The sequence below is a fragment of the Myzus persicae genome, unplaced genomic scaffold (assembly GCF_001856785.1).
Source record: "Myzus persicae strain clone G006 unplaced genomic scaffold, MPER_G0061.0, whole genome shotgun sequence".
Taxonomy (NCBI): domain Eukaryota; kingdom Metazoa; phylum Arthropoda; class Insecta; order Hemiptera; family Aphididae; genus Myzus; species Myzus persicae.
In genome coordinates this window covers 295,081-317,168 of record NW_019103989.1, presented here as the reverse complement: position 1 = coordinate 317,168, position 22,088 = coordinate 295,081, and the positions used below count along the sequence as shown (strand labels likewise).

The window sequence follows — 22,088 nt, the reverse complement described above, 5'->3', positions numbered from 1 at the left end:
TTCTATGTATATTTACTTAAAACTTAGAAATTAGTGATACTTGGTTAATTAAATTAATCAATAATTTATGAAACAGTATTTTACTAGATGGAAATTAAATTTTAATGACAATTTCCAGAATATTATTTTAAGCTTCTATATAATATTTAAAAATATCTTAAAGCTTGATTATTAGTTTTCAAATTAATTTTTTTAATCAAAGAGTAGACATATTTTATTTATATATGATATTTCATCACCTTTTAATTGTTTGTATCATTACTCAATGGTAATTTTAAAATGTGTTTTTTTTAATTTTTATTCCAAAGATAATCTAATAATTAAATCATAAATTTAATTTATAATTCAAAATAGTTACACTCCATAGACCATAGTATTATAGTAATATAACATCAGATGAAATATTAATAATAAATTAGATTCGTATAAATAAATCATTAAAAAATAATTTTATCTAGTAATAATTGTTCAAATTTAAATTTTTTATTATTTATTTATTAGATATTAATGACATATTTTTATTGGGGGGCTTAACATTTACTTAAGTAAGTTGTTAATCTTACAATAGTATAGGCCCTAACATAGTAAACATTGTCCATTGACACCATTGCAGTGCTGTTAAAAATAATTTAGTGTGAGTTGAAGAGGGGTGGTGGTAGATTTATAATTTATTTGGGAGGCTAAGTTATGTGAAAATAGTTTGGCTTCCATGTGGTGATTACCAGCGAAAAAAAAATATTCATAATTTATTAATCAGTTAATATAAAAAACATTCATTGTTATTATTAAACGTATTTTGTTTACCTAGTTGTACTTGCATAATTGGATAATGATGGGTTATAATTTAAAATTTTTAATGTTTGGTCTATTTTCTTGGTTTTCTTCAAGTGTAATAAATTATTACTATACATGCACCATACAATTTTAACTCTTTTTCAGTTATTACCTATATGTTTTTTTTAACTGCTGTTAATATAAGAAACTTGAAGGTTTAATGTTAAGTTGTGAGTTGTCTATGAATTGTTATACCTAATATAAGTTTAAAAATATTATAGATTTTACTCTACAAGGTTTTTTTTTCTTTGAAGCATATAAAAAACTAAAATTTTGACAATATTTATGAAAATCACGAAAATTTGCAAATCATTTTGTGGTTCAAAATGTGTGCAATGTTCAATTTGAAAAACTAGGTTTTTCATAAGTAATTCATGGTATAACCAAAATATTCACGAACCCAGTTTTTATTTTGATAGATATTTCAAGTTCATAGGTATTTGAACGAAATTTGATGTATTTGAATGAAAAATAACAATTTTAGTTATTTTGTTGTAATTTAAAAATATTATCCGTGGGTACTTGCAAGTTTATGAATTATAATTTTCATTACACATCTTCACACGAGCCGACAAGCATGTATAAGATATTCATCAAAGCCTATATTATTTTGTTAAAATACAAATGCTTCCCTCTTAGTACGAAAAAAAAAACAATATCTTGTTTAGTAATAACAGTATTTTTATTTTAAAGCCGAAAATATGCAACATGACACAGTGTAAATTTTGAAAAAAAATTTTTTTTATATGATTTATCATAATAATTTTCGACACAATGTGGTCATTTTTGAAGAAAAAAAATTGTTTAGAACAAAAAAAAAATGGCCATTTTAAATTTATTAAGAAAAAAAAACAATATCTTGGTTAGTATTTAGTAATAACAATATTTTTATTTTAAAGCCGAAAATATGCAACATGACACTAAGTGTAAATTTTGAAAAAAAATTTTTTTTATATAATTTATCATAATAATTTTCGACACAATGTGGTCATTTTTGAAGAAAAAAAAAATGGCCATTTTAAATTTATTAAGAAAAAAAAACGAAAAAAAATTTTAATCTATTACCTCAAAAAAAAAATGCCAAAGGCGCAGGTAATAGTTAACTTATAAACTACAAAAAAAAAAACACCAGGCAAGACACCAAAAAGCTTTATAGGGAGGGGATTGACGCGGGATGGCGAGGTTGGTTTGTACTGAATGGCCACTGGTCACCTCCATACGTCCACACGACCGGTCCCGCGGGCGGACGAGCGCAGTCGCCGACGCGTTTGTTCGCAGAGACGATCACCCAGACGACTGGTTTGGGCCCGACCACAACGACCGCTCAAGCGACTGGACGATTGGCGGCGGGGCGGCTAGTGGCGCGATGTTATGCGCTCGACGATTGACAGCAGGTGCTGAGGACGACTGTCGCGACGACGACTGCGGAGACAAAAGCACTGGGCGAGCGAATACAGCTGTGATTGCTGCGGAACCGACGCTGGAAGTCTCGCACCGCCGTACCCTGAAACTCATAATCGAATTCCCGCGGGTCCGGCGATGCTGCGACTTCCAATTCCTAACATAGCTCTATCACTCAGCCTTGTGCCATAAAGTCTCCGCCGCCGCCGCCACAACTAGCCCTCGTGCACGCTCTGCCATCGTCGAAGTACCGTCGGGGCGGAATCGGTGCCCACGTCGGTATACAACTAGCCGCCGCGCCGTGTCGTCGTGCGTCACTGCAAGGGCGGCCGAAGCAGCCGGGCCCGCGCCGAGTCGCCAGGTGGTCTCGCCAACAAGCGACGCCGACAACCGCTAACTCTTCGCGCCGCGTGTGGCCGTGGGACGTACTCGGGCGACATACCGCCTTTTACCGAGTGCACTTTCCCGCGCCAATCCCCTACGTGTGTCTTGCGTGGCGCTCCTCGGCCGAGGAGGAGGGAGCCGTGAACTCCGGCCGGTTACTCCCCTCGGAAGCAACCGCACATCAGGAGACGTGTCATCCGTCTCACTCCCTTCCAGGCGGTGGCGACGATCCTCCGTGATCGACCGCCCGGAAGTTTGCAACGTTTCTGTTCTGATGGCGGATGCTCCTGTTCACCCGACTCCTCCACTTTTGTATCGGCCTCGGCCGGCACGTCTTCCACTAACACTGTTAACTCGTCAACTATTTTATCTGCAGCGTCCTGCTCGTCCGGTCCGACGTTCGGTGTCGCATCTCGCCCGGACGATCCGGGCGCTTCGGGGAGATGCGGCACATTGTCACCGCAGGCGAATTCCAAACTCATATCTTCGCTCAACGCCTCGACGATCCCGTCTAGAACAGACGACACTACCTCGTCTATGGACTCCACTTCGGGCTGCATGACTACGTCGTCGGTCGTGTCGTCTACTTCAAGTGCGTCGATCGAATCGCATAATATGACGTTCTCATCCGTTTGTATGGTAGGGCCGGTTTCTACTGATAGGCTGGTCGTATCTGATCCTGGCTGTTGTTCTCCGAGGTTGGTGTTATCCCCGGTGCCTTCGTCCCTCATCAATATGTCATAGATGGCCATTATATCGGCGTAGATTTCGTCGACGATCGTTTCGATTTCTGCGTTCATGATGTTTAGTTTGGTGTTTTTTGGCAGTGAATTACTAGTTTTGCGATCAGTGATGTCGGAGACAAAATTTGCAAGTGAATCAAAATAACAATCTCTCCTTAAATAGTCGACGAAAAATTAAAATATCCCCCTGACGACGCGTCCGACGTCGTTTATAACTAGCCAGCGAGTCGTCGTTCTTATAGCGGCCGGCGTTGGGATTTCGGGCACGCTTATTTTTCCAAACATATTATAGTTGTTTTTACACCCTAAGACGCGTAGGCGCCTACACTATATTTTAACGAAGATCGGTACTTCGATTTGTATTTGTACTATAGTTTTATAGCTGTAGAATAATAATAAAATAATAACTAATACTTCTGGTAGTATTTTAGAAGCTGCAGGACGGAACGGAATGAATATATTTATTTAACAAGGACGTGAGTTTTTTTTCTTGTATGTGTACATGATTTGAAGTAGAAAAAATACTTTGATATTGTAGTTATTTATTACTTTTGAGCGGTGAATATATTCTTCTGTTTTTTCAAACCTATCTATTATCTGCGGTCGGAACTTGGAAAAGGTCAATAATTTAGTGTGGTATTAATATTATTCTGCATATTTAAGTATCATATTTTACAAATATAAGAATGGATCCCTATAATTTTTTTTTCATATTACGTTCTTTTTTGTAGCAACCAACAAAACAATATTGCTACGAACACCAAAGGCTGATCAAAACAATACTCCAATAATACTAGAATAATTATTGTGTATATTATTAAAAAAATTAAAAAAAAATTATTTAGCATGACTAAAATAATAAATTAAGTAGGTACAATGAATGCCTGTTAAAAATGCCAACTCTATTTGAGACTTGATGGTGATAAGGCGAGCAGTATATTATGCCTACCTGCTGTGTATTATTGAAATAATGTTTTATATTTATTTTGATTACGGACACGCCGATGAGCGGCTATAAGTGTAACTCAGCCACTTTGGCAGGCAATGTGCGAAAATTCAATTATATGCACACTTATACCTGATCTGCCCGATGAACCACTGCAGGAAACTCGTTATTTATTAAGTTTATATCAATTAAAATAAGTTAAGTTAAAAATTAAGTTAATGAAAATTAAATTTTAAAAAGTTAAGTTAAAAGTTAAAATTAACTCAACTTTTAACTTAACTTTTAACTTTTTAACGCGTTTATGCCCAGGCTTGCATATTTTTTAATTTTGTTTAATACTAGATATTATTAGGGTATTGATTAATATTTTGGGGAGTTTTATGGTATTAAATAATAAGAGGAGTGTGTGGGCTTTAAACAAACTATGTTTGTAAACTGAATTCAGGGCAACAATACAATAAACAACATTATATCAAATTAAATATTAATGTTGAATAAATACCAATTCAATGTTGGCTTATGAAAACACTTGTATAATATAAAATTGTGCTTCAAGTATTTTTCTTTTTACAAATGATGTATTGCAAGTTTTAGAAATTAAAACTTCATAAAATACTATCTATTATTTATTTTTTGATTTCACTATAATATACTGGTATAATTGTTAACATATCACTCGATAGTTAAAAAAAAAAACAATTTGCCTACTGAATAATAGTAATTAGATACTATAATAAAATTGAGTAGGTATAAGCATATTCAGGCACGTACATAAATTTTTTTTTTTTTTTGGGGGGGGGGGGGCATAAAAAATTGTCACTGACCAGTTAATGTAGTTATCAATGGTTGATATAAATAAATTACACTATGAATTTTCAGGGGGGGGAGGTTAAACTCCCAAACCTACCCGTATACGTGTCTGAATATATTGTAGTACATATGTACTAATTATGTAGTTCTAACAAAATGTTGATAAAAGTAATTTGAAATTGTCATATGATTTGAATAATTTATTGCAGCTATAACTGTACCTACATAAAGTGTAATTTATTTATTTAAATATATGTTACAGCCTACGGTATTGTAATTTTACACTTGTTTATAAGACAATAATTTAAGTTCACAAGTTTAGACAAAATTAATCTAAATGAATATAGAAAAATAATTTTTTTTTTATTGTAATAATTTTCAAATGTATATACTAGAAAAAGAGTACAATATGATCGGCAAAAAAACAACATTGCTCTCAAATGTATAAAGTTCATAATATCTCAGTTAAAATGATTTTTTTTTACAAATTTTGATTTAAATATTTAATAGGAATTATAAATATTACTATCAAACAGTCCATCAAATAGATTAAAAAGATTATTTAGAGGTACATTATTTTTAATTTTTAAATCAAACAAATTCATACCAAAACAAGACTCATTAAATCAAATACAAACATAAACATTTTAACTATTATTTTAAGAAAAAAAAATAAAACAAAATTATTCAACAACATTGTGCACATTCAATATAACACAAAAAATACTAATATTAGGATTTTGTCTGAGTTCCATTTTTATCACCTGAAAATAAAAAATAACATGTTAATACTTAATATTGATTTTCATACATTTCACTAATAACTAATAACATATTAAGAGGTGTGTATTTATAAAAAACATATTTAAATTATCACTCAAACAGGTACACTTTATACATAAATTTATAATGTTTAATTAATACTGATAGAACTTAAGATAGTGTAAAGTTTTAAATAATTTTAAGTAAGTGGTTAGTTGACCATCATCATAATTATAAGACCATGGGATGTTAATGATGAAATTCTCACAATAAAAGTCTGGTACACTAAAAATGTTGGCTTCTTTCTTATAACTGCCTGCTGTAACTTTTTACCCTGATCTAGAGCTCCTTCATTATTAAGAACTATGGTAGTAAACAACTCAGAAAAATTGATACTTTGATATTTTAATATTTGTATAACTTTATTATACTTATCAATCATGAACATACTGAATAACAATTTATTCCAATACATTTATTTACATTAAGTCAATGTTATACTTCCAAATATATATTATTATACATATTGGATATTGGTTTACATGAAGTATTGTTTTTCAAAATGTTTGTCTATTCTTCTAGTTCTATAGCTATCTCTACTACATACACATTTTACAAGTGTTTTACTCGTTACAGGTGTTACAGCTTAGTTTAACAAAAATTAAAAATTGTATAAAAATGTGGTTGATTAAATTTAAACAAATAAAAAATGAATCCAATGTTTATATCATATTAAATTAAATCAATAATATATATTTGGTAAAAAACACTAGAGTATATAATATGTCATTACCTCACATACATCTAGTGAAATTGTTATTTTCATGAATCATATCTCCACTTTAAAAAAGTATCTTTATAGTGAATGATATATTATTTCTAACCTAATATGGATGATTAGTTTTGTCCACTTCGCACAAGGCTAAATATTTTTCAATATATGTATACTTATTATAAAATAACATTTTTCTTATACATTGAATATTTTTTAATAGACATTGGTATATTTTAATTAAGGATGGATTCAACTTAAATATTCACAAAGTCAATCCAAACTTGTACTTAGAACTTATTCAAATTTTTCAAACGTTAAAATTCTGGTTCAAGAACCTATCCCTAATTTTTATCATAATCTTGATGTCTATATTTTATGATTAGTTTAGAGTATTAAATTTGTATATTTATTAATATACATGATTATTTATACAAATTATAATATACATACAACTTTATTTATTACTACAATTTTGTACAATATTGTATCATTACTGGTGAATGACATCCACTTCAGGAAAATAATTATTTTAGTAAATTCGTAAATAGATACATATAGGGCTGGTTTAAGGCATAGGCAGGCAATGTAGCCATAAGCCCATGGCGTTATTAACAATACTATTTACAAGAGCAGCATTTTTTTGAAAAATTATCAAACTATAGGGGCAGAACAATTCTATAATAGTGTGGATAGCCCTACTGAAAAAACACCACTGGGGACGCTAAAATCACCAGCATAGTTTTGCTGGCCGTACTATAGTACTATTTACTAGTACTAGCAATATATACATATAATATAGCTTGTTTAAGTTAAGCAAACTTTACCTTTTAATTGACCTGAACTCGTAAGAGAGTCATCGGAATTTGATTGAGCATGTAAACTGGTAACATTAGTTGCAATCTTGTCAATTTGAGTTCTAAGAGATATAACCTACAAAATAATAAAAATATTAGTGTAGTTATCATTTATAATTATTACTTGATACCTTACTTTTGAGTTCACTTCATTAAATGATGTCGTTAATTTAGTGTCAATTGTTTTCACTTGAGCGTTTAATTTCTGACTGTCCTCTTTCAATTTCTCTATTTCTGCCTAAAAAATATATTATATATGTATTAAACCAGCCTAAGATTATAAAACAATCTCATAAAATGTAAGAGATCATCTTTATAATAATATTTCTTACCCCATTAGTTTTTTGATCTCCAGATAACCAATCGATTCGGCTGGTAAGAGTACGGTTTAACGTTGTGACATTCAAACCTAAATTTTCAATTAGTTCATGCAACTTTCCAGACACATTGTTGATCATAGTTTCATCAGTTTTAATACTGCCGACATTATTTAATTTTTCCTATTTGATAAAAATAAAATTTATAAATAATTCTATTTAAATATTTAAAAAACTTTTTGCTATTGCATACACTTATTGAAGTAATGTTTGCTTTCAATGTTGTTTGGTATGACTGCAATGAACTAGTAGTATCTTTGAGCGATTTTACACTGCCACTTAAGTCTTGATAAGTACTACCAAGTTTAGCAACTTCTGATGATAGGACTTTTATGGATGGGTCTTTTGTGGCATCTGGATTTGATAAAAGGTCTGTGTTCTCATTGATTTTTTTCTCAACTAGCGATAACCTTGAACCCAAATTAGCAACCTATAATTTAAATTAAGTAACATGAAATAAAACATTTTTTCAATCAGAATGGCATGAGGTAAAATATAAAAATTTATTTAACACTCTATAATTTGTACAGTGATAAGTGACAGTGTATTTTATTGTAATCTATAAATTAATAATTATTATAACAGCAATTACAATATGCTCTGTAATCTGGTAACAAGAATCAAGAAAATAAAACTCACCTGAAGCGTTAAGTTTGTGATCTGTCCGTCATACACTGTTAGACGTTGATTGATATCGGTCTGGTTTTGTTGAAGTTGTTTGGACATGGCATGACATTTCTGAAGGTCATCTGGAACTCCACGATTGCCAGCAGCAACTGGACAAAAAAATTATTTATGTTTAGAAAAATAATAAAAGCACATACATGTACAGTGTACACATTACACTGTATGGGTATGTCTTAGGATCAACGGTGTCCTCATTCAACTGACGACTCATACTTCATATTTAAGCTCTCTACACACTCGACAGGATAATAATGTTACTGGGCATAATATGATCACCATCATCAGCTCTACGCGATGGACCACGCGGAGTCGGTCTGTTCGCCAAAAATAACAACCCCCACCCCGGACACGACTGCACCCCGTCACACACCTTCATCGAGTTGCGATTGCAAGTGCGCTTGAATCTTGCGCACGTCGAGGAACGTGTACGTCTCGAACACGACCCACACAACACAGCCAAACGTCAGGAACATCCTCAGGGCGCTGCACCAGGTGTCGGCGACGAACGTCCGTTTCCGCCTGCGTGTGATCTGCCGCCGGAGCTTTATGGGCGTGGGCGGCGCCCGAGACGACGAACAAGAGTCCGAGTCGGACGAGCACGTCATCAGCCTACGGTTCCTGTTGACGCCGACCACCGTGCATCCGGTTAGCGCGTCCAGTTCCTTCCGTTTCCGCATTTTCTTGCAGCCACCACCACCGCCGCCGCCGCCGCCGACGGCCGACGAAAATCGCCTGCTCACGTCACTGCTCATCTGCCACAGGCATGACGACGAAGCGTCAGTTTTGGGGAGCTAGGCGAATGGAGGTAGACGATAATGTTACGCGGTGGTTGGATTTGATGAGCAAGTAAATACAGTAGGTGAATGCTGCGGGTAAGTACAGGGGTAGTTTGGTGTCCCGCGACTGAAGCGTACGCTTTACACGAATAGCTGACTATAGGTAGATTCTGCTCAACATTGTGATTATATTATATTGTTGTAATAGATTACTGTATCAATGGCGGTGTAATAATATTTATATAGAGTCTCTCGCGGTCGCGTGTTCCGCCGACTGCAGTCTGCAGCAGCGATGGCTAAAACTTAGACAATTGAGCTGCCGCCGCCGCCGCTGATGGGGTGTGGGTGGAGCAATATGTGCACGCGGTCTGATCAATAGTCTGTAATTTGCCGCCGCCGCCAGTGGCGTAACGGGCCCGTCTGGGCATGTACGTATTTCCTATCCCAAAACTGCTTTTTAAAATTCATTTTGTCGTCGTAAAATAAAATATCTTGGCCGTGGCATCATTATAGAGGTACCTTATATTGGTTTATCAGTCAATTTCGTGATTATAATATAGTTATGACTATAAAATATACGTTTTTACACGGCGTTGTTGGTCTATAAAACGTTTATTGACGGCCCCGAGTTTCAACCCTGCAGAGCGAACCCTACACACCTCACAGCCACTTTAAGTTCGGAACGATACTTTATCGTCGGCGTTAGATCGTATCTCTGACAAGAAGGTTAGACGCGGGGTGGTGGGCATGATTAAAAAGATGTTTTTCGTCGAGCGACTTTTCCATTTTCTTTATAACCATATAAATGACGTAGATTTACTAAAACCACAATTTAAGATACGCGTATGTCTTAAACCGTGACTAAAACTATACGATTTATATTATTGTATTAGTCCATATAAACTAAAGAGAAAAATCATTATAGTATTATACTATTTGAAAAATATACTTACTGATGAACTATTCATTTATTTTTCCCCGTGTAATGATTATTAAAGTGATTAAACAGGTTAATTTCTTTTGCAAGTTTTCATTACAAACAATATAATCTATAGAGTTATAACGGGTGATTAATTTAACGTTACTGGTTATTTCAAAAAGTATCAACTTTTTAAAAAATATTTTTCTCACATGGTTTCAAGATGTTACAAAATAACGTTTTTTTTTAAAATTTATATTTTTATCCTTTAAATTTTAAATTTTTTTAAATGACAACGTACAGTTTTTATTTCATCTTAGAAAGCGGAATATGTTTCTGAGTATTTCTATTCTGAAAAATCGAATTTAGGACTATAGTACTTTATGAATCATAAGTAGGTATTTAAAGTATAGATGAACAGAGTGGAGTGGTACGCAATTGGTTACCCTGCAAAATGTTGGTCCACTACTCCGCTCATCTAAACTTTAAATGCTTATAAATAAAGTTATAACTCATAAACTTCTGGTCCTAAATTCAATATTTATTTATAGAAATATCTACTTAGAACAATATTCTGCTTTGAAAAATGAAATAACAACTTTATTTTGTCATTCATAACACTAAAAAACTTAAAAACATAATAAGGATAAAACATATCAAAAATATAAATTATTTTTTAAATGTTATTTTTCAACGACTAGAGATCATGTACATTTTTTTTTTTCAAAAACATAATTATTTTTTGAAATAATTAATGGTTCATAGTCACATAAACAATCATTCATCATCTAAATATATTATAATTTATAATGTTAATCGTATTTTTATGTAATTTACCTTTTTTGATTTGTTATATTTATATGTTATAATTTATAATTTAATTTAATTAAGACACCAATAAATTGTGCACAATGACTGTTGCTATACATTTTAAATAGATATTTATTTCCGTTAATAAAGATTATTATTATATACATCCTGGATTTACAGAAATCATTTGTTGTTACAGATTATAGATGATATTTTTTGAACCATTTGAACCACTAAGATATATTTTCGTTTGTGCTTATAGATAAGTTTTTTTTAATTTCAGAGAAAAAAAACTTTATTTGATAGCAAGTAACAAGACATTATACAAATATAAAATAAATTGCATCTAAACTATACAGAAAACAAAGTAGTTAAGTACAACTACACATTGTGTTTTTTATCATTTTACTTGAATAACGAGAAATAATTATTTTACGATTAATTTATTGTGGCTAGATAAAAATTAAATCTTTAAGCAGGTTCCCCACGACTAGTATAAATTACCAAATACATTGTACGGCAGTATTTAAATGAGCAAGTAATTTGTGTATAGTGTTCTGATGACTAGTATAATTGTCAAGAATATCTATTAGTATATTGGCTAGTCCTTTAACTTGTGTCATATTTACCGAAAATTATAGAGAAGAGGATTAGTTACTAATAATTGTACAAATATACCGTTTAAATGGCATAGCAAGTAACCACGAATACTTAATATTGGCCAAGTATAACAGTCATGGGAATGTGGCTTAACCTTTTCACCGCTACATTATTTATGCTCTGCAACTTCTGTATGCTACATAAAATAAAATATTTTTCAATGTATTCTGTTTACAAAAAATAACAGATATTACGCAAAATTTGAATGACCTAGTATATTCAAAACCACCAACATGATAATAATTGTTTGTATGAAAATACATTAAAATATAATGCAGTAAAGAGTTGATATTTTTTAATGTTTGTTATGCAATAACTAATAAGATAGATAGTGATAATGTTATGAAATAACTGCGCGACAAACGCAGGAGGCTGTTGTCAACAACTGACTTTAACAACAGTATTTCATCACAGCTAAATTAAATTTTTTTTTTTAAAACAATCAAAATTGTTCTGACCTACATTACTCTTTAACTATTAAATCTAAAAAATCTTAATTAAATATTTAGATTTTTAAATTGTAATGATTTACACATTTATAATCTTACATAAAAATAAAAAATGTCATAAAATAGCCACCGTAGGGACACAGGTAGTGTTCTTAACTTAAAGTTTCATAATAGTTGAATTCACTCTAATATTAAAAGTAATAACAGAATGTCAGTTCTGATAAACGTACATTTTCGATGTTCCAGAGAGAGAAAACAAATAATGCACTGACATCCTCTTAAATATATATTATAGCTACTTAAATATAAATCATAAAAAAATTACCATTATACATACATTATTAATATTATGGTTATTATTTTATGGCTAGTAATTTTAACTTAATTAAAATTGCTAGTATTGGTACTTATTAAAACCACTTTTATCAACTATTAATATCAAAATATATCTAATAACAAGCATTTTTATTTTTATTTTTTAATATTATTTTTAAACCATAATAATTTACATACAATTTTACAAAATTTAAATAATGTGTAATAATTTCCATGACATACAAATACATTCTAGACTTCATCATATTAATTGAAACGATTTACATTAGGATAAATTTTATTCATTTTAAAAATGAAATTCTGCAATTTTTTGGATAGTTAAATAAATAAAGTTTAAAAAATAAACTCATCTCGTTTATATAGTTTTCACAATGCACATGGCGATTTAATAATTGTATACAAGTTTAATTTACTTATTATCAATATAGAAAGTCATAAACTATTCATTCATTTTGTTTCAATCTTAATACAAATTACAATGAAGTAACAAATATACTAAATTTTGTTGTCAATGATTTTATTATTGAATTCTGTTTTTATATTCTATACAAGGTTAAACAAAATAATGACTGTCAGAAATCACAAGACCAACAATTATAGTGATTAGCAGGTATTAAATTATTAACAACTATCTAGGTACCGAGTTATATCTATTTTTATCTTAATTATGTAACTACCTACACAAAATTGTTTACGATTTAAAAATGAAACTAGTTAAAAGTTTTTTCATTGGATACAATAATGTATAAATAATAAAAGTATTATGTGTTAAGAGAAATCCATAATAATTTCATATGATCAGAAAAAATATATTGTAGTAAGTAAGACCATCAGTGATAAATCAGTGGTTTGAAGAAACAAATTGCAATATTGAAAAAAACAATTTGGAAGTCTTACTTGTAATAATGGTATGGTTGAATTTGTCCAATTCGTTTTGTAAAGCATTGATGAACCAACTCATTGTCAGCAACCAGACAATGAGGACTGACAGAACAAAAAACACACATACTGTGCGCGACTGTAGGCGACATTTTTCAAATGTTACTTTTTCAACGAACTTGTCTCTATTGTTACCAAATCTAGAATGGAGGAATAAATCAAGAAAAAATTACAACCAATACTGACTCTGTGGCCAGCAGTTAACAACTGGCCATTAATTGTACTTACTTTCTGTATCTCTTCTTCCTCGGTGAAGTTAATATCAACGGCGGAATGTGCGCGGACGAACTGCTGCCAGAGTCTGACATGTCTAGCAGCTGATAAGTTCTGCTTGAAACGTTGGGCTGTTCCATTTAGAGAATACCATAGTTGAGTGATGTGAAGTGAAATTTATTCGGACACCAGATATACCCGACTCGCGAGAAACGTTCAGATGCAAAATAATTCGGAATTGGTTATATCGACAAGACACGTTATATTTACCTTGTACCCGCGGACAAGTCGAAAATACGATATAAAATTGAAGAAGGACTAATAAATTATATATACTAATTATACGTATATATTTTATATTATATTAATATCATTTGAAAGGTGGATTAGGAATTATTATTTATTTGGTCCACCTTGCACATACTGAGATAACACTTATCACAGTACATTGATAATGGTTTAATGATACCACTGTGACGATTTAAAATTGAGTGTTCAAGGAGTACGGCTACATGGCTACACAAAATCTACTAAATCACAGCTTATAACAATTAATAAATAATTATTTTAATTATGAGGTGTTAGTTCCAATTACATTTTGCTTTTTAGAAAATTATGGGAATGCCGAATGGGTAATTCTACCGACAGATTTATTGGGTGACGATCAGACGATGTCATCATAATAACAATATAATGCAGGGCGAACAACCAACGCATGCGAGCCATTTCATTTGTTGTTCAACCAAGGCATTTATAAAGGAATAAATTCCGCCAATTATGAAATGGCTAAGAGTTTAAAAAACAGAAATATAGACGGATGCGTGCATATAACTTAAAACATTGTACCTACCTAATATTATTCCACTGATATTCCAAAAGACACTACAATACGAAACAGCCAAAACAAAAATATGAATATATAAGAATACCTGACTACAGAAATGGAATAATCAGCAGGTAAAATACTGTGTTTCATAAGATAATATTATACGTACTTACACTAAAATTTATAGGTAGGTACCAGCCATTATTAATAGAAAAGGAATTTAAGAAAGAACTGATATTTCTAGGAAAAACCAGTTTTTGACAAATTTGATTTTGGTTTATGGTGTAACCCATGTATTTATTTTATCATTTTCTATACATTAAAAAGTTTTCAAAATATTTTAATTCGTTATGAACTATTTTTAGGCATAAGACAATTTTGATTTTGATTAGTTTTTTTTAAAACTTTTGCTCGGTCAAAACTCTTTTAAATTGAATACAAGGTCTCTAATAAGTTGTTAATGGAAATTTAAAAAAAAAATTGAGTGAAATCTACAATAATATTTTATGAGCGTCTAAAATTAGAATTTTGGAAAAAATTGTCAAAATTATGATAATTTGAAATTATTTTGAGTTAAAAATTGTTCATTTTATATCTAAGATTTGAATAAATATAAGATGCTTCATAAGTTAATCTACCTTTAGTAAAAAAAACATTTTATCAGAAAGTTAATTAATTTTTTATAATTTGTTCGAAGTTAATGTATAACTTACTATTGTTTTATTTGATATGTCACTGAATCGTATAAGCAAGTGTTTTGTAATATTATTTTATTTTAGTTTTAATATAAAAAACAATACACAAATCCAAATTATTATATACTTTATAAATTGATATATCTTGAAAATATTTATGATAAATCATCAGGACCTTAGTCATTGACCTGATATTACCTTTAAATATTTAATAGTAAGTACCTAGTACCTAATAGTACCTGCTTCAAATAAACTTACTTTACAATACTATAACAATTTTTAATAGTATAGAAATTGTTTTGATAGAAACGTGGGTGCGTGGTCAATGAGTGTTTGGCGTAAAGGCAAGGTACACTTCAGTGAAAACGAGTGAGCCATGAGTGGTGGAAAAGATACGCTTTTAGTAAAAATGGGTATTATTTAGTGATCAGTTGAATTTACAGTTTACATATGCATTTCAGTCATTTAAATGAGTTGATTTTGGTTTAGTCCAACAAAATCTTATAAAAATATACGTAAGATTTATACTTAGTGTTGCAGGTACTCAACGAAATTGTTGATAATGTAATAATTATTTCCAGGGTTACACCATAAAATACAACAATATACCATCTATACAGCAACCTTCGCAAACAACTGTAATTGTTACAAACCACAAACGTAAAAATAATCATAAATGATATAAAAAAAGGAACTTGGAAAGTAGGAAATGTACAATTTGGATGTATTACTTTTATTAGTCGGATCGAGATGCCAGTATTATGCCTAATAAATTGACAATCTCATTTTCACATTAGGTACCTTTATATCCTTATTCTATAAGACTGTGCCTATATCAGTATATCACATTTGCATATTATACATATTTTGTGCTATTTAGATAGAGTTTACTCAAATTTAGACCTGTTTATATATATTAAAAAAAGAAAATTTACAGTGTGTGTACTTACTTGCTTACAACATTGGTAGCCAAGTAAAGAATACAAAATATATAAAATAAGCCAGAGGGCGGGGGCTTGATCACCACGTTAATCTTCCATAAAACCACTTAACTGTATTGACGCACGTGCAGTACATACCTACGTTGAATGATTCGGTGTATGTTTAAAATTGTCTATTACTGCTCAGTGCTCAGTATCAATGTATTATGCATTTAAACGGGCGTATATTAGAGGTAGGTACACACCATTAAAAGTATATTATTGTGTTGTTTCGCCAGATCCCATTTATCATACGATTTAAATAAATCTTGCAGTGTAGTTGATTTTCGTTCTCTGTTTTGATTAGTAATTATTTATTATTTTCAAGAACCTACGCAGGTGTATCAGTGCGTCAGTACTATGGCATAATATAATACATACAATAATACATTATATTATTCGTGTGACGTAGATGTCATCACCCTTCACCACGTTAATTGATACCTACAGCATTACCGCTATAATATATCAACTTATATTAACCTGTATTTTTGTTGAAGTTTATTTTTTTATAATTTCTTAATGGTTCTTTACTGTTTTAAAAATAATTTATATCATTTTAATGTAATTTCTTAGTTGTTATTCTATAAAAATATTACTGTTATAACTTGTAATATAAGGTGAGCGATTTAATTTTTCTACATAACATTTAATCTACATATTTATATACATAGCATCTACAAACTAGTAAAGGCAGAATATTATAGAACAAATTAAGAATTCGTTTAAAAATTAAAAGATATTCTACAGATACCATTTCTGTGATTTTATCAAACATAATTTATTTTTAAGTCAGCTGACAGGATACAAAAGCTGGGTGTTGGAGTTCATCTCACTTCGCTGACTCTGCAAAGCGATTGTGCACGGCAAAGCAGAAACAAATTATCGCGATCGAAAAATGATATTATAACTTATAAGTATTTATAAAATTTGCCATTAGGTATCATTTTTTAGATGTGTGCATTCACTGGTTGTTAGAAAACCAACTGACAAAGTGGCATTAGATGTGAAATTTGTGTTGCAAATATGATTGCTGAAAATATCGGAGTCTTGAGACTTGAGATCAAAGTTGTTGGACATTGTAAAGTAATGGAACCTATAACCTAACGGTTAAACATCAAAGTTAAACATATTACTTGTAAGAAATATGTGACAAAAACATACTATAATTATTATTAGGTAGGTACCTATATATATTATAATATACACTATACATATTTAATCCTATATTATAGAAGACCGAAATTAATTTGTTCAGCTTTTCGAATTAAATTAATAGAAGATTTAGGACTATAATACGAGTTTACATTACACGTACGGCGCGCGGCGTACAATGTTCATAAAGAATATAGATTATAGTGGCTAGTATAATATAGGTACGACTGTACCAGATACTAGGTACCATCTATAAACTATAATCACATAATATACAACTATCTACAAATGCAGGTAGATACGAGAATCAACATAGTACCAACAACTAATAACCACAACACATATTATATTTCGAGATAGGAATATACATAAATAGGTTAGGTACCTACAACTCAAAACATGGAAAGTGACATTTTATTTTAATTATTGGTATAAGACGACATAACATAATAGTTATTTTATTAGTTATTAATTATTAATGTTAACTGGTTAACCATTTATCACATTATTGTAACATCGATAAATTAATAAGTTATGACCTTTACAAATGAAATAAAAAGAATCCCAATTAAAATACATCTATAATTATAAACTTAATTATGTTATAATAATAGTAGAATGTTAAATGAGAGTATTCATATTGTTGAAGTATGTTTTTTTTATATCCCTTGCATAGTCCTTTAAAAAAGTATACAAATATTTTAATTTTTAAATACAGAACAAAATGTACATCTATGTTGAACTAACCAGTTTATTTTCTGGTTTCATGATAATAATGAAGTATATTTATACTTACACTACAGTTACAAAAATCGATAAATATAAATATGTACACATAAGACTTTCTATTTTTTATTGTATTATAGAATTAATAGAAAACCAGTAGTGTGATATGAATATTATGACGTACCTATGAGTTAATAATTTATCTTTATGATTGTTGTCTATTCCCTATAGCAGTATTATTAATAAAATAAATACCTTGTATCATAATAACACAAACAAAATTATTTTGACATTTTTATAATTTGTAATTATTATTATATTATTGATCAGTTTAAAAATACTTTCAATTTAAAATTATTATAATACACTCATCAATCTATTCAAATCTTGTAAATAAATAAGTATGTAAGGGAAGTGGGGAATACACACGAAGAAAAAAAATCGCAATTGGATCAAATATATTTTTAATGATAAAATAGGACTTATTTTGTGTAAAATACACATATTACCTACCTACAAATAATGCAATTTTATGGATTTTTTTCTCAAGTAGAACTCATACTTTGGAAAAGCTTACTATTAAGTAAAAGTCTAACTAAGTTTCTATTATAGTATCTAAATTGTATTAACACTTAATGGTCTTCAATCAATATTCACCCATCCAGACCCGCATCAGCAAACTGTAAAGTGTTGCCTCAGCAACAACATTTGGACCCTATATTACCTAAACGCTCTTATATAAGATTTCGCGGTTTAAAATAAGCATTCATCTAATATTTTTTGGCAGCAATAAATTTAATAATATGAATAACAGACATTGAGTTGGATCATAGATTTATTTGAACGTGTTTTCCGCGTAACAACAAATTATTATGTATATTATGTAACTTTTAAGTAGGTACTTCCTAGACGAACTATAAACTTGTAATAAGTAATTGACTTTAATTAATTGAATTGTTCATTTATAAAGAAATCTCGATAAAAAAAAACAATTTAAGAGTTTAAAAACAAGTTTTACATTTATGGTCCATCTAAAATACGTTAATTTTTAAAAAAGAAAATCTAATTCCCATGTTAGAAATTAAAGGTCATATTAGATTTAAAGAGGCATTTTCTTATATAAATAAACCAGGTATAATAACATGATGTTTTTACACACTCAACTTAAGACTTAATCTATAGCTTATTTCAAGTTATCAAGGATGAAGCAAGATCGTATGTCAATAACCTTCAATGTTATCCTTTTTCGGATTAAAAGCTTGTATTAAAATCACAATTTGAGTTGTTAAATTATTTTACTTTACTCTAATAATTTTAAACATAAATACCTACCATAAAATATATTGACTTCGGTGTAGTAAAAAAATAACTCAATGTCCTTCACAGCTGATTTAATTTTTAACCTATTTGAATGTTTTAATTAACAAGAAATCATTACTTTTTTTAATTAATTATTTTAGTTTCTTAATTATTTCATTTTTTTTATATCATATAAACATATTTTTTGTAATTTTAATGATAGGGACCCAATTAGAACAAAAAAGTTGTGATCTAAAATAGACGAAATATTAAAATAAAATATCTTCGTATCTTTAAGATCTACAAAAATGTTCAAGGAGCCATAAAAGTAATGTTTTTTTTCATTAGATGAGTTAATATGAATTTGTATTATTCATTAAAAAATAATTTTATTAATTTATATTAATTATAAAAATAATAAAACTATATTTATAATTTTTAATTTATTGCTTTTAAAGTCAGAAATATATCATTTTTTAAATTAATGGCTATTTTAATTAGCCTGCTCGGGTAGGAGTGTAGGACTACAACAAAACTAATATTTAACGCTTAAATACTTAATTGATGGTTTTCAACACTTGGAGCTTAACATTTTAAACATTTCACATAAAAGTGCATTTTCAATCGAATATTGACAAAATATGAACTTAAACTAATATAGTTGTAACTTGTAGTTAATTTCGTTAATAAACGAAACTAAATGTATACATCTCGAAATCTCGAATTTGTAAAAAGTACATGTAAGTATAAAGTGTACATTGCACTATTGTACATCCCATAAACTCCTAACCATAATTCTCAGAATACCTATATGATATTCAAACGTCTCACATAAATACCGGTTTACCCAAACTATCTATTGGAGAATCAAATATTGGTAGTTTGAAGAAGTCAAAAACATTTTAGTTAAAGAAATATGATACGCTTATCCACCACAACTACATATAATATAATATAATATAATATATTATATATATATATATATTATAATTCAATTAGATTTACTGGAGTCCATGTTATCAAGATAAATTGTTAAATATTTTATATTTTCTACGACTTAAGAATTGACGAAGTAAAATGTTTAGGTACGAGATCTAAGCTACAACTTAAAGTTTTTTGATCAAAACTCGATTGTTTTCGGGTAAATTCACGCACTTGATTCGCTAAGAATCGTTTGTCACATACAATTTATACTATTTATCATTCCTTTCAAATGCAGGTACTCGTATAGTGTCGCTTCGAGGTGAGTCAATCTAGACGATTACGAAATCAATCGCAGTGTTCGCACTGTATTTTCTTAATTATGCATTTGTTAAAAGAATTATTTATATTATTATCAATTTTTTTTCATTATATAATAGTGTTTGGAATTGTATACCTAGGTCCTAGGTGATAAAGTCAGATAGCTGAATCAAACGTTGGTTAGACAGATGGAAAAAAAGTATAATCTATCCAGCACTAATCCAGAATTTGATTATTAGTAGTTTTATACTCATTAATTGTGTATATATATACATCATTATATCCCGAATATGTTCGTACTTAAGAAAAACTTACTTACACAAATGTATGGTTAAGCTTAAAAAACATAATACCTATGTATATAATTAAAACTAAATAAGATAGACTTCTGATCCATCTCATTACACAATTGTAAGACACACAGTTATACAATTTCTTTAAAGATCATATAAAATATTTAATCAATAAGATAATCGTATTTCTTCACTTAAAAAGAATTTTTTTAATTAAAATATGGATTGTTGTAACAAAATATTATATTGGATCTTTAAATAATTCTTATGCACATTGTACACCTAGGTATAGTTAATATTACAATTATTAACAATACAAATTAAGTTGTTATAAGGTATTATAAAGGTTATAAGGTATTATAAAGGTTATAAGCTATTATAAAGGTATAAAATATATTTTAATAAATTATTATTATTTTATACACTTTTTAATTAACCTTCATAAAAATCATTAAAATGCGGTTTTAAGATAATAACATAACATAATATTATATCAATTGTGTTAGAAAATGGTGTGCAATTAATAATATCATACCAAAGAATAAATAAAAAAAAACTGAGATAAATACTTTGGGTTCGTAGGTAGAAGGAATCAATTGATTAAGACTTAAGAAGGAATAACTAAACGGGTTATAATGTACTATTAAATTGGTAGGTACCTATTATTATTGATATGGAATTGATAGGTTTTACGAAATCTTTATACAATATTATTATCATGTATTCACTCGATCGTAATATTTCATATTAATTTATTAATTTATTCATCTTTTTTTTAAATGTTTATTCAAATGAAAATCCCCATGTACGATATTCTAAGAACTGTTAACAGTAAAAAAACACTCATCGCGTTCGAAGGATAAACACATTTAAATGCTTCCTAGGAGAAAGTACTTACTACCTAGGTATATCCAATATCCAGTACACAGTAAACATATTATTAATTATTGTAATGTATAAACAGGCTGCATTGCAGGCTTAAACGTGTTTGGCCAATAACAGTTCGTCAACAAATCGATCCTACTTTTTATAATGATACAAACGGACGTCTCGAAACAAATAAGTAATAAACACTTGTTTACATTGGCACATTATTATCGTAGGTAATTGTATAGTGTTGCAAATTGCTGTGTGTAGTGATGTTGGCAGAAAATGTTCTTATGAAGATTTTAAAATGATCATTTAGATTTTAGATTA

General features: G+C 29.7%; 1 protein-coding gene across 2 annotated transcripts; it reads right to left on the bottom strand.

Annotated features, from left to right (window-relative positions):
- Positions 1-5,462: 5,462 nt before the first annotated feature.
- LOC111037289 lies at positions 5,463-14,092 on the bottom strand. Of its 2 annotated transcripts, XM_022319782.1 has the most exons (8): positions 13,691-14,092; positions 13,421-13,602; positions 8,526-8,662; positions 8,080-8,316; positions 7,842-8,009; positions 7,646-7,747; positions 7,480-7,585; positions 5,463-5,882 (listed from the first exon to the last, which is right to left on the bottom strand). In XM_022319782.1, exons 1-8 carry the CDS (start codon positions 13,813-13,815, stop codon positions 5,851-5,853), a joined length of 1,089 nt encoding a protein of 362 aa, XP_022175474.1. In that variant the 5' UTR covers positions 13,816-14,092; the 3' UTR covers positions 5,463-5,850. The 2 variants fall into 2 exon arrangements, with proteins under 2 accessions (XP_022175474.1, XP_022175472.1); XM_022319780.1 differs by lacking the exons at positions 13,421-13,602; positions 13,691-14,092 and adding an exon at positions 8,944-10,250.
- Positions 14,093-22,088: the final 7,996 nt, after the last annotated feature.

Excerpts from the sequence above, each read along its gene's own strand:
- LOC111037289 (XM_022319780.1), bottom strand. The coding sequence starts at position 9,325 with ATGAGCAGTGACGTGAGCAGGCGATTTTCGTCGGCCGTCGGCGGCGGC. Across the intron at positions 8,663-8,943 it reads GCAATCGCAACTCGATGAAG|TTGCTGCTGGCAATCGTGGA; the intron begins GTGTGTGACGGG and ends TTTTTTGTCCAG. Across the intron at positions 7,748-7,841 it reads GAGATCAAAAAACTAATGGG|GCAGAAATAGAGAAATTGAA; the intron begins GTAAGAAATATT and ends TATATTTTTTAG.